Here is a 13,731-nt window from a genome sequence, read left to right on the forward strand (position 1 = left end):
TCGAATCGAAAATCTGACGGTTGTCAACTTGATGGAGACAAGAAAAGGAGACATAGCTTATCACCTGAATCTGACAGAAACTGCTCGAAGACGGCCAGATCTTGAGGAAGGTGACGTGATTGCTTTCCTGGCAAATAACAAAACTGGGCAGACAGAGATAGAGAAGCTATCCAACGAAAATTCTCAACACGCTCTAATGGCAGGCGTCATCAGCCGCTCAGCTTACCTTAATGCGCATGCACCAAGAAATGACTTTGAGAAAGGTAAGTGCAAAGCGCGATTCACGTGAAACAAAGTCTTTTACACCACATGTCCCTGCCAAAACTAGAATTGCGGCGTGGTATTCAAAAATGGGATAGTGCATGTTCTATTAATCTGTTACCAACGGTGTGGTATTTATTTATCTTAAAAAGGTCTCTGAAACCATCGACACACGAAATCATCCTATTTTTTACTTCCTACCCAGATAATAGGTCTAAAAAGATATACTTCATGAGGGCATGATCCAGTGCAAGGAAACTAACCTGCGGGTTGCCGCAGTGCAGTATTCTTTGCCCCTTACTGATACGATCTTTGATATATATAATCCATCTTTCAAATTGCCTTTACATAGCCTGTGCAAAAACGTTTGCGGATGCCACTAACATTACTTTTTCTGGCTCTACTTTCGCTGAACTCTAGCAAGATACAAATTGAATTCATTGTTGTCTCAAAGCAAAAGAGGTTAATCTTATGGTCAATGGATCTCGACAGAGGCTTCTTGCCAAGAGTAAGGGCGGATGTAATACCAGATGAGACTAGCAAAAAGTCAGCAGAGTGAACATGATGCAAAATTATCGGCTTTCCTAGTCCAACCACATTAGCACAGTATGTAGATGTGTATCCTTGGCAATAGGTTTCTTATAACATAAAGCCTCTCATATCTCTATCCAATGCAGTACAAAGTTTTGAGTACCAGTAATACGATTTAATACAACACAGCGACGACTGATTTCTTTCTGTTTTTAATCTTACATCCACACTAACTTTGCGCGAGACTGGTACACAAGGTTTCCCAAGGGGGGGTCAGTTGCTACACTACCCCCGCCCCTTCAAGGCAAGGGATCTGTTAAGACCTTAGCAACGAAAAAGAATGAAGACATGAAATTAAGATGGGTGGCAACCGGATCTGCCCATTATCTAGCTTAACAGTTGGCATAGTCAGTCATTTCTCTTCCAAAAGTTCCATTTTTTTGGGGACCAATAAAGGCGGAAGCGCTACACCCATTCACCGTAACGTTGTGGTTTTCTGCGCTCTCTACCATAACGACTTTTGGGACTCTTCTGAACGTTATCATTTGTACTAGGAAGGCTGTCTTGACGCTCTTAAGCCAAGCTCTCTAAATCTGAGCCAGTGTCTTGCGAAATTTATATTGTTACCTCAAGATTGTTATCCTCCAGAACAGAGTTCGGGGATTCGAGTCAACTCTACCGCGCCTTCGATCTTCCTTCAGTTGAGTCGACACAGTTCTATCTGCAACAACAGGCTCACTTCTTTCTGCCCTAATGACTAGAGGCACAACGGAAACAATGGTCTTTTCTTTCTATGAAATCCAGTTTTCTAATGCGGGGCCACAGTACGGCTTAAGACGATCTGCATGGATCAACTTCTTGGTTGGGTATAACGTAACTCTTTTTCCACTTTGTAAAGTAATCGGTTACGACAAGCACGTATCTATTCCCACGAGGAGTTAGAGGCAAGGGCCATAATATGTCTATTACAAGCCTTTCCATTGGTGCACCAACTATGTACTGATCGCCGTTTCTTCCCCCAGCTCTTCTTAGCGCCGCACTCGTGACAAATTCTGACCCATTTCCTGACATGTGAAGTTAACCCTGGCCAGTTTTTATAGATCGTCCATCGTATCCGATGAAGACGGTATCGATTTTTCACAGTCGTTGTTGCCGCATCTACCTGCTCGCATTTGCGACCCTTTCCCGCATTCGAAATAAAATCACGACCCCATCTTTCGCACGTTATTCCCGATCGTGATTGTCGTTGAGTTAAGTACTCTGCCTCACGCCTGTCCTCGACTTTTCGTACAGACTGCTTGACAATACCACTCCATTTGTCACGATTTCCCGCTGTGTCTTCCCAGGTCTCTACGTCGCTTTAGATGGCCAGTAATAACGTGCTTTCGTGGATGCAAGTGTCTTGTTCACTCCGCGATGACTGGTAGTTGTGTGGTTATGATGCGCCCTAAGGGCCGTCTCTCGCAAATTCCGTGGCAGTATAATCTGTTACGTCTTTCTGACACCGTTTCCGTCTTCCCATCTCCTGCACAGTACTCGATTGTGGATTTCAACGTGTTCCCTCTGGGCCCAGAGTGACTTGACAACCTGATCATTAGGGGATACGTCTGCCCACTTTGGTCTGACGTTTTTCCTTAAACTGCCGTAACACCTTGAGACTGGAATATGTTGCCTGTTGAAGACGAAGATATTCCCGGGTCCAGATCGGTTTTAACTTGATCGTGTGGGACTAAGTAGATTGTTTGGCAGGAAATACTCACCAGTAGCTGAAGACGGTTCTGCGTCAATTTTGTCAACCTGAGGACTATCCGTTTTCTCGTCAGTAAGCTCATGAGTCTTGGCAATCGAAATTTCAGTCTTTACAGCGACGCTGATCAGTTGTTCAGCTTTCTTCCACTCTTTACACCATTTACAGCCTTCGCTACAAGGTCTTCGTGACATGCCATGCTGCGTTAGAATGCCGTTGGCCTTTCCGGTATTCAGTCTCATACTCAAATGGACTCAGAAACTCTATTCACCTTGACAATTGTGCCTCTGTCTCTTTGACGTTCAGCACTGAGCGGAGGGGTGCATGGTCAGTTCTGATGCGAAACTTCTGGCCCTGTAAGTAATGACGAAAATGCTTTACAGACTCCACAATAGCAAGTAGCTCCTTCAGTGTCACTCAATAATTCCTGTCTGCCTTAGTCAATATTCTGCTATTGTAAGCAACAGGATGTTTCCACCCGGTGCTTCAACTGACAGGAGACAGCTCCGATTCCATGATCACTGACATCCGAGTCAATTATAAACTCCGCTGTAGAATCCGGTATGACTATACAGGAGCAGTAGACAGTAGGTTCTTCAACATGTCAAATGTCGACTGGCACTCCTGTGTCCAAGCAAAGTCAGTTTTAGCTTCGGTCAGTCTGTGAAGAGGTTTGGCTACTTGAACAAAATTGGAAACAAAGCCTCGATAATGACTGGCAAGTCCTAGCCATTCTCTGGCACTGGCCACTCATACACTCGTTCAGCCTTAGAAGGATCTCTATCAATACCTCTTTCAGAGACGATGTGGCATAAGCATGCGACACTATTTTGGAACAGAACACATTTGCTAGGTTTTTGCTTAAATCCAGCAGATTCCAACCGAACGAAGACTTCGTCCAAACGCTCCAGCTCTCCCAGAAACGTTTTTCCATACACAACGGTGTCGTCTAAGTAGATCAAGCAGGTTTTAAACCTCAATCAATTCCATCAATCGCTCAAAAGCACTTGGTGACGAGGTATGACCTCGAGTAAGATAAAATGTTTGTCATGGCTTCTGTGTCCACAAGCCAGACAAGTTTATACTGTCCAATAAATCCAATAACATAAGGTCCACACGGTCACAATTTCAAATTACACATTACGGTCACATTTTCACTCTTTTCACAGGCAAAGCAACACTGTCACTCAACTGCGGCCCTTCATCACTCAGGAATCTCTCTGGGCCCTCGAGGATACCCTGTTCTCGTTTCCTGAAACTTAACTGGTGTTGCTTTGAGCCTTGGGAATTCTTTTCTCATGAGTCCCCAGTCTCCACAGTTCCAGCATTTCCATTTATCCCTACTATGAGTAACCTGTGCCACTCGGTATCTGTTTGGGGGAGGGGGCTGGGGCTGCTCTTGTTGTGTTACAAATTGGTTTAATCGGCTTAGACGGTTTCTTGGGCTTCTAGTTGTTGCCGTTGATAGTTTATCTGACGTTTTAGCTCATCAACTTGTAATTGCAATTGCAATATTTCAGTTTTGATAGCCCTGACTTTACTACCCGCCCACCTGAATGAGTTATTGTTGTCTAACACTCGAAGGGACTCAAACTCACGAGAGAGAAAAAGGGCTTGGTTGAGCGTTTTCTGGCTTTTCCCGCCTAAGGTAGAGTCAATCATCCTGGTCATATAAGGTATCGATGAAATTTTGTACAGCAAAGCGGTCCTGTACAGGAACACCCAAATCCTGGTATGCTTAGTCTACCATAGAACGAATATCTGTTGGAAGGGTTGGCGGCGATTCAGAAGTGTAGCCTGGTGTAACTCGCGGCCTGTTTACTACACCAAAGCGTAGCTGCAGTCGCGCCACAATTTTTGAATGTTTCCTGCATTCCAATTCCGTCATCCCACTCAACAGTTTTTCTGCTGTCGCCACGAAGACTCGCTGTTAAAAAAGCATTGCTTTGGCCTCCTCATTCCAGACATCCCGCAACGATCGCACAGCGCTCAAGATAAATATAAATAAATATCAATATTTAAAAATATCCTTTGAGTGGCTGGTTGTTTGCCATCGAGATCCTCGGAAAGTTTACCCTGCTTTTTGATTTTTCGTTCAGCCGCCGTTGACTCCTCAGATGACTTAGATATAAAGCTTGGCAGACCATGACGCATAACGGGTTTGAAGATCGTACAAGTGGTGGAGTCGCTGCTGCCGTGAATTTATTTGCTGGTCCTCTGTGCAGCTAACAGCTCTATCAGTTTTTCTGAGGTTGAACAAACCTCGTCGCTACGAAAAGGGTTCGTCCATCTTGCGCGTTATTTTGGCTGCGGTTGTGCTTTCTTTGATCGCCAGGCATTCAAACCACTGGCTGAGGTCATCTAAATCTGGTTCAAAATGATTTTTCGATTGTATCGCAGTCGACTTTCTCGACTATGAGTACCAGTAATAAGATTTAATACAACACAGCGACGAGTGGTTTCATTCTGCTTTTAATCTAACATCCACATTAACTTTGTACGGGGGTGGTACACAAGGTTTCCCAAATGGGGGTACAGTCGCTACAGTTTATAGTCCTTGAGCCAACCCCATTTCGTTGAAAACATCTACTGAGTGGCAAACTACAAAAAGTCCAAAACCTGCAAGGGGTAACTTTACAAACCAGTTGTGAAGTAAGCTCAAACTTTCTTCTCAAAACTGCAGTAAAATGAAACCAAGGGAGAAGGAAGAATAAAATCTATGATGATGTTTACGTTCCTCAATGCCTTAGCTTCTGTGCACTTGCAATGATTTGCGTAATTCTCTCCGTTCAGCAGCAGTAGTAGTAGTAGTAGTAGTAGTAGTAGTAGTAGTAGTAGTAGTAGTAGTAGTGGTAGTGGTAGTGGTAGTGGTAGTGGTAGTGGTAGTGGTAGTGGTAGTGGTAGTGGTAGTGGTAGTGGTAGTGGTAGTGGTAGTGGTAGTGGTAGTGGTAGTGGTAGTGGTAGTGGTAGTGGTAGTGGTAGTGGTAGTGGTAGTGGTAGTGGTAGTGGTGGTGGTGGTGGTGGTGGTTGTAGTGGTAGTGGTAGTGGTAGTAGTATGTAATTGCGGCAATCTATTTAGTCCCGATATGCGAATAAAAACAAAGACCTGCATTAGAATGAATTAGAAATCTTAACCTTTGCGCTCGGTACTTTTTTCCTACGGTGGTGTTTCCTCCTAAACCTCTCACTCCTCCCCTCACACGTCTGTGATCCATGCAAAAACCTAGCCCCACCTCCCCCCACTAGCCCCTGTTATTTATTTATTTATTTATTTATGTATTTATTTATTTGTCTATTTATTTATTTATTTATTTATTTATTTATTTGTTTATTTACCTACTTAAAGATTAAACTGATTTGTTCAAGTATATATTACTTCTTGGACGACAACCCAAACTGAAACCCATGGTGCGATGGCTCCACTTCACTAGCATCATAAGCTTATGAGTACTTAGTAGTTTTCATTAATTACAGATGATTGCAGACGCTGGTAACCCGTTAATATTGAACTTTTAAAATCTTTATATGTACTTTTTTGGGTAAAGTAAGGTAAAGTCTGCTACGAGCTTATTGGCCTATCAGGCCGGCGCTTATTTCCGGTTACTGTAGCATGAAGCGACTAGGAGTATTTCTACTGCCCCCTGGATGGGATGCTAGTCCATCGCAGGGTCGCCCCATTGATACACCTGGGTGAAGAGATGCACTGCGAGAGTGAAGTGTCTTGCCCAAGACCACAACACAATGACCCGGCCAGGGCTCGAACCCGGACCGTTCGATCCGGAGTCTAGCGCGCTAAGTCACTGCGCCTCCCACCTTTTTTGGGTAAGCATCCACTAATTGCGACTATGACAGAATGACGATATACCTTAATCCCGTTTTGCTTTGCTTATTGACCAAGGTGCAACCGATACCGTTTGTGTCATCGGCCTCGTCAAGGTGAAGGTACATGGCACCGTTCAGAATGGAGAGCGTGTTTATGTGTCATTAGACAAACCGGGAGTAGCCATTCCAGAGACCCAGATTCCTTTACGCCCAATGGCTGGTTGCACACTTACTCTACTTGGTCAAGCCATGGAAAGTAAGGAGAGTCATTCACAAGACGCTGTCCATTTGATACAGTGCTTTGTCTCGATTGTTCTCGGTATTCAGTCAAGACAGATTGCTACCGCCATAGACAATCTACAGGAAAAGATGCAAGGAGCACTTGAGGGTGTCGTGGTTGAAGACAGGTCAAGGTGGCTTAGAGGTAAATAGAAAACTAATATCCACATGTCACATTGCAAGCCTGAGGCTCGATTTCGGCGAGAGCCTTTATGACTTCTGGCATAGAAATGCTGCTAACTGGAAATGTGATTCGATTAAAGCTCATTATGCTTCCCTAACGCCCAACATCGGTCTCGAAAATGTCTGACTGTGGTCAATATTTGGAGTTCACGCTGACTAATAGCTCAAAGTTGCCCCTCGGTTACAACAAAGGCCTGAAAATGTTGTTATGGTGTTTCTTACAGAAAAAGTCAATCAGGACATTTCAAGAGTGCATTTTACATATTACTATGGGAACTGAACGCTGGTTGGAGCAAAAATTCTTTATGTTACCTTTTGGCAATAAATGATCAAGAGATTCCATATGAAAAAACTTAACTCCTTTGAAAGTTCATATCAATTTTCGCGCGATTTTAGGAAACATGACATCAGGCTCAAAGCTTCATTGAGCTGGTTTTTATGAAAAGAAAACCATTCATTTGCTTTTTCAGGTCTTAAGTGGAGGTTCGTGCTGTTCTTGGTCATTGCTGTAGTGGTAACTGTCGCTTTGTATATGTTTCTGGCTCCTGGCACTTGGTTCCAGGCCCTGATGTGTAAGAGGGGAAGCATTAAGGGTCACACAGCTTATTTCGAGTTCGTAACCAACGATCATCAGGTGTGTATAGACTTCATTATGTTACGTTGTAACCCAAACTGTAGATAGACTCAGTTCTATGAAATTTCAGTTGAACTCAAGTTCATCCGCCTTGTTGACGTGACAGTGACGAAAACGTGATTTTTCTATGAAAAACAGATGCTCGAAGAGGCCTTGAGTTATATCTGAGCAATGGCCGACACAAAGAAAAAGAAAAATTCTTTAGTCAGAGGCCCATTTCTCGAAATGTCGAATACTTGTCAGACCCGGAAAAGAATGTGCAAAACTACAATCCGTTGGCTCTTTCCACGAGTTCAACTTAGACGGGAAATAGTTGCAAAGTTTCATTTCTAAAATCGTCTCTCGTTAAGACACAAACTGAACGCACGTCAGGATGGGACAAGACCTTACGATTTCTGGATTCAATTACTGTTGGTCTACAGACTGACCCTGCCTCTCTCTCCTCCTGGGGGAAGAGGGTGTGGGAGCCATCTCCATACCAGGGTCTAAGTCTAACGCGCAGCTTGCATTCCCCATAGAATCCTTTTTCACCATACTTCCCCAAAGAGGTTTTTAAAATTAATCGAGTTATTTGGACTCACTCTCTTTCAGTATCCAAAAGTAAAAGGCATCGAATTTACATGGCAAAAACTGATGAAGAAGCTTGATCTTACGGGCTGTCCTAAATTCAACGCTTCAGGTAATATGATTCATTTCATTTTCGACGCGCCCTATGGAAAACTGAAACGATATTATTAACTGACTGTAATTATGAACAGTAAGAATCATCTTTGCTGTTGATAGTTGCTTAAGTAGTTCCAACCTAAGCCTGAAAATCTCGGGCTTTAACGGGACAATCTGAGCAGTCCCGTACAAGCCAGGGATTTTTAAGGGTACAAGCACCTGCTTAAGTTAGTCTCAATGTTAAGATCATTCTAGTTTGGTCTCATTATAACCACGCAGAGCTCAAAATATATGCCTTTTGTATATTTTAAAATCGTTAACTCGAATCAAGAGCTCAAGCCGAAAGCTTGACTCAAACTACGTTAACAGTCTATCCTATGAATTAATCTTAATGTTGTCGGCCAAATCCGGTCTCAGGTTGAATCCGTTTTTAGTTATTGTAGGTCAAATTGGTGATCCTCATTTTAGCTAGGCAGGTCTCTCATTATCTCTTGACCTAGGTTGAATCATGATGCACTCTATCCAGTTTAAAGCAGCTATCAACCCCCCATGCCCCCCCCCCCCCAAAAAAAAAGGATTGAAAACACCTATTCCTTCCCTCAAGCTCTGTCTTACGCATCTCAACACATCTTCATGTTTCTTTTCACCTTATCGCTTTCTGTATTCATACACTTATCGATAGATATTGAACTGGCGTGCCTTTCTGAGATTATAATGCTTAGCATTTTGCGGGGGCAGCAAGTTCCTGAGCCTGCTGTCTTTTTTTTCTAAGATTTTCTTGAACAGTTTGTCCGTTAGGGCTTGCCTTCGGTCTGACAGAGTAACAAGACTTGTCTTAACAAGCGCTTCATCATACAGATAACATGGGTAAATGATACGCATTGCCCTCTTTTGCACTACCTATAGCTCGCGAGAAAGACACACAGGTAGACTGTCATGAAAAGCTGGGCATGCACATTCCGTGATTGGGCGGATGCAGGTCCGATAGAACTGTACTAGTTCCTTAGGGCTTAGACCTGCGCGCTTTAATTGAGAAAGACAAAACAGGCGTTTCCTTGCTTTCTTAACAACTTCCGCAATCCGGATATGATGGTTCCATTTTGGATCACTCGAAATATTTACACCCAGAATCTTAGCGTGTGAAACAAAATCAATTTGCTTGTCATTAATAACAATAGGGTTGAGATCGGGGGTTCCGTTTGTACAAAAACAAATCCTCATTTCCTTGCACTTCGCCTCGTTCATTTGGAACTTGTCCGAGGCAGCACGCGAGGCAAAGATGTCCACAGCAGTCTGGATGTGGCGCACTTGACCCTTGAGTATTGTTTCAGAGATGGTAGAATCATCTACGTACTTCAATAATTCAAAACCTGGGATGGCGAGGTCATTGATCATAATAATGAAGAGCCATGGACCCAATTTAGTACCTAGGCAGGGGACCTCTGCCGGGACATCGCGCCACACAGAAAAACAATGTTGACCTAGATTCATTCGCTTCTTACAGCAACTCAGAAAGTCTTTAATCCAAAGGATGACGGCCTCACATTACAACAAAAAAAGAACTGTACTATGCACTTACCGTTATTCGAACTTGGACGACAACGACGAACATGCTCAACCCAACATTCTTCTTTTAATTATTTACTATTGCATAATAAGTCAATTGATATCCATGTATAATAACCAAAACAAATCCTAACGTGACTTTAATTTTGCTCTTGGCTTAGTTTAGACTCCAAAGAGAATTTCTTCAAATTTATCTGAGTGCTTCCGCGCATATTTAACCTAGGTAAAATGAGGATCACCAATATAACCTACAATACTCATCAAAAATCTTGAAACACTTGTGGAGGTTTCCCCTTCCCCAATGTTGATTTGGGTATCAAAGTGGTCTCGCAGTGCTTCAAAACACGCGTGGCTCAACGTTGGGGAGGGAGAAGGCACATTTCAGTTGGGAAAACAGTGTGAAGTAGAAATCTCAGGATTTTTCCAGAAAGTTCGAGAGAAACGGTGTCTGTTTCAACGATTTGTGACGAGTATTGTAGGTAAAAACGGATTCATCCTGACAACGGATTTTACCGGTAAAATTAATATTTAACACGCTACTTTTCATACATACCTTCAAAAATACTAACTTTTGAAGACCTTTTTTCGTAAGCCAGTGACTCACAAATGCTATTTTTACCACAATTGCTTGTCATCTCGCAATCTGATTGGCTAATTTGCCATTGTCGATGAGAGTCTAGACAACGCTGTACGCGTCATGCTCGCGCCATTTTGTCACGCAATGTAATAGCCGATCAGGAACGCCCATTTTGGGAAATACACCAATCATATTGCGAGAAAGTTATAGACAACGCTTGCTCTGTCTTTGAGTCATGATTTTGGTCACGCTCTGAAATAGAAACTTTCTTTGGCGTTGAATATTGTGGTAAAAAACAAATCGAAAGTGGTTCAGCGTTGTCTGTACTCTTATCGCCAACGATATTCTTCATCACAGTGGTCAAAATTTGTTGTGGATTCACTCGGCTGCGCCTCGTGAGTCCACAACATTTTGACCACTGTGATCACGAATATCGTTGTCGATAAGAGTACAGACAACGCTGAACCACGTTCGATTTGTTAAATATCTCTTGCTTTCAAACTCTCCCATCTCGCCCAAACACGTGCGTTTGCCGACTTAAAGGGAAAAAAGAGATTATATAAATGAAATCTGACACTTCCGATTCAATTTTCCCCACCCCTCACAAGCAAAGGGCAATCTTCCACTCCCAGGACTCCCTTACCCGTTTAATTCCCCCCTCCCCGGGCACAAAAAATAGTCCAGTCCCCGGGGTTTACCCCGGGGGATGTTGAAGTTTCGGTTTGATCGACGCATTAGGCAACAAGAGCTTTGGCAACTGTTTTCGGTGCTTTATAAGTGAAAAAATGTCTTACACCGGACTAATTTTAGTGCCTGATTCTCAAATCTGAAATGATGCCAAATTTCTTTTTCACAGGGATGCATTATTACTTAAATTTGGCTCGATGCGAATACTTCGAGAAAATACTTCTCGATCACATTCCCCAAATACGTGGACCAGAGCTTTTTGCAGTCAATTCGAACTGCTCCAAGGTCTATTATGTTGAGTGCGACATACTAAAGTGGACCCAATACAGCTCAGCTAGGAACATTCGATGTTCCCCGTCGTTCATCTAAGACGTTGTGTTGTTTCAAGAGGACAGCAAAGATATGTGGTGGTGTGGTCTACACCATAAAGATCAGACTAGAAGGGAACACCTTTCTTACCAAAATCTGTATATTTTGTAATGTTTTTTCTTCGTAATTTATATTAAGTGGATAATAGGGGCCTTACTATCTAAGATGCCAACGGCAGCGAGAACGCCACCAAACAAGAAGACTTCAATGAGCAAAACAATAGTTCTGCACGTGCGCTTTCCAGTTTGGTACATTTCTTTTCCGTTGTCTGTCAATATGCAATTTCAAATGACCAAATCTCAAGTTCTAAGGAAGACATGAGCACACAACGGGGAATGTTTTATTTTCTTTGTTAGTTTCATCCCAATTCAGTTCCTGGATAGTTAAGACAGTTTGTGGAAGTTGAACAAACTAGAATAATAACGAAACACTTTTAGAAACATAAACTAGCAAATGATTAAATGCCGTTTTCGCGCGACGTCGCCGTCTTAGATCTTAAGGTCCCAAATATCATCCGTTCATTGCCACATCTTACTGTCTTAATTAGCCCAATTTTCATCGCTCTCTTCTCTTTAGTACCCGAGCGTACGTCGAACCAAGAGTCCTCTCTACAGCGGCTATGTCACGTTCTTTTAGGATGTTTCGGGGAAATCTTTAGTTAATCCCGAGTTTAAAACTTGAAAATGGTTATGTGGAATTCCTTTACTGATAAAATTATCGTTACATCACAAACGAGGTGATTCTGAGCAAACACGACCTTTGTCCAAGCGATTTGTCATAAACTTGAAAAACGTCGGGCTGACTTTTTCCAAGATTACTCAAATGAAATCCATTTCAGTCTTGTCCATTTGTTTCCTTCCATTCATGCTTCTCTTTCCTTTTGCTGTATTTTTTGTATGTTGTTTAACAGTTTTAAGTGGTTATTGCAATGTTTCATTCTACTTTTTGAGCATTTTGGGAATCATGAAATTGCATCATTTTGCGCCACATTGACCCTTTAGCTACAACCAGAAACTACAGTAGCTAAGGTGGCTCAAACTAGTTTCAAATTAAAAATGCCAAGGGACTGTCCTATTGAAAGGATTGAGTCTACAGTACTTTTTCAGATAATGGCAATGTTGTGGCACCCTATGAAACAAAACTTTTTGCTCAACAAGATGCACTCATTCTTGAGGTGTAATAGAGCACCATGGCAACAGGAAAGCCGCTTAAAAACATCCTATATTTTGTCTGGAAACGGTTGATGACCCCCATTTTTTATTGGTGAAAAGTGATCAGCAGTCTACGATAAAACTCCCCGAAAAGGTAAAAGAAACTCTCTAGAACGGATTCGGAGCCTCCTTTAGTATTCCAGTTGAGAAGGTGGCTCTTCATCCGCTCCAGAGAATTTTTTTTAAACTTTGAAAAGACTTATGTTATAGCCTGCAATACAAAATTGGAGGTCACCGAGTTCGTTCGTTCGGCGTTTCCATGTAAATTATAGGGACTTCCCGATGGATAACATGTTGCTATGGTAACCTATTGTGTCGCAATTTTTAGCGCATTTTGCTAAGCAATAATTGCTGTTTTACAAGAACCATAACATCGCTGCTTGGCGATTCAATCCTTCTAATAGTACAGTTTGTTGGAAGGGTTGAAACCGCTTTGAGCCTTCTTAAATGGGCAGGGGCACCCAACGACCAATTTGTTGTAAAATGTATTATTATACCCCAGTTAATGAAAATAAATGTTATTAAGGCATTTTCAGTGTGTTTTTCAGTGTTGCTGGGAAAACATTATCTGTTCTTTTTGCCCAGCAAGACACACAAGAAGTTTCCCAGCCAGCTAGATAAAATTGGTTGGTTTCCTAGCCAGGAATTCCGCGCGCTTTCAAATCCCTCGATCCAAAACGGCCGAACAAAAGCGACAAAACCGAGACAAAACAGGTTTTTTCCGCAAGCGCAATCACTCTGACCAGCCGTCGTATGTTTGTGACTATTCTCTGGGAGAGGGATTGGGTTCTTTTTTTTTTTTTTTTTTTTAGTCTTCCTCAGTCTTCAGAGTTTCCACAGCCAGCTCGGGTTGAAATGCTAGAAAAAGTCAATAATTCCCAGGCAAAACCTCTATCAATAATAAATTTCCCAGCCAGCTCATCGAAACACCTGTATTTTTGCCAGCCAGCAAGATTCCTCTGGGGAACAGATAATGTGAGGAACAGATTCGTTGGGTGCTCCTGAATGGGTACCATGGGTATGTTTACTAAGCTAATGTTTCTTTAACTGTTAGCCACTGCAATATTATACCGGTGTTTGTTGTGAAAGGTTTTTGAGCTGCTTTTTGGGCGAAACAGATAAAAAAGTATTTTAATTTAAATATCACGTAATATTTACGTGTAACTTATTTGTCGTATAGCTTGGCATTGAGAGCTTAACG

General features: G+C 42.4%; 1 protein-coding gene across 2 annotated transcripts in view; it reads left to right on the plus strand.

Annotated features, from left to right (window-relative positions):
* The window catches only part of LOC137992606 (uncharacterized), a 41,161-nt gene extending 28,102 nt beyond the window's left edge, over positions 1-13,059 (plus strand). For both annotated transcript variants that reach the window (XM_068838038.1, XM_068838037.1), the window contains exons 6-10: positions 1-263; positions 6,438-6,785; positions 7,294-7,457; positions 8,049-8,136; positions 11,120-13,059. The exon at positions 1-263 is cut by the window's left edge and continues 31 nt beyond it. In XM_068838038.1, the coding sequence (XP_068694139.1) occupies positions 1-263; positions 6,438-6,785; positions 7,294-7,457; positions 8,049-8,136; positions 11,120-11,319 (1,063 nt within the window). In that variant the 3' untranslated portion in view covers positions 11,320-13,059. The remainder of the gene's footprint in view (positions 264-6,437; positions 6,786-7,293; positions 7,458-8,048; positions 8,137-11,119) is intronic.
* The last annotated feature ends 672 nt before the right edge of the window (positions 13,060-13,731 follow it).

Source organism: Montipora foliosa, chromosome 2, assembly GCF_036669935.1.
Source record: "Montipora foliosa isolate CH-2021 chromosome 2, ASM3666993v2, whole genome shotgun sequence".
Taxonomy (NCBI): Eukaryota; Metazoa; Cnidaria; class Anthozoa; order Scleractinia; family Acroporidae; genus Montipora; species Montipora foliosa.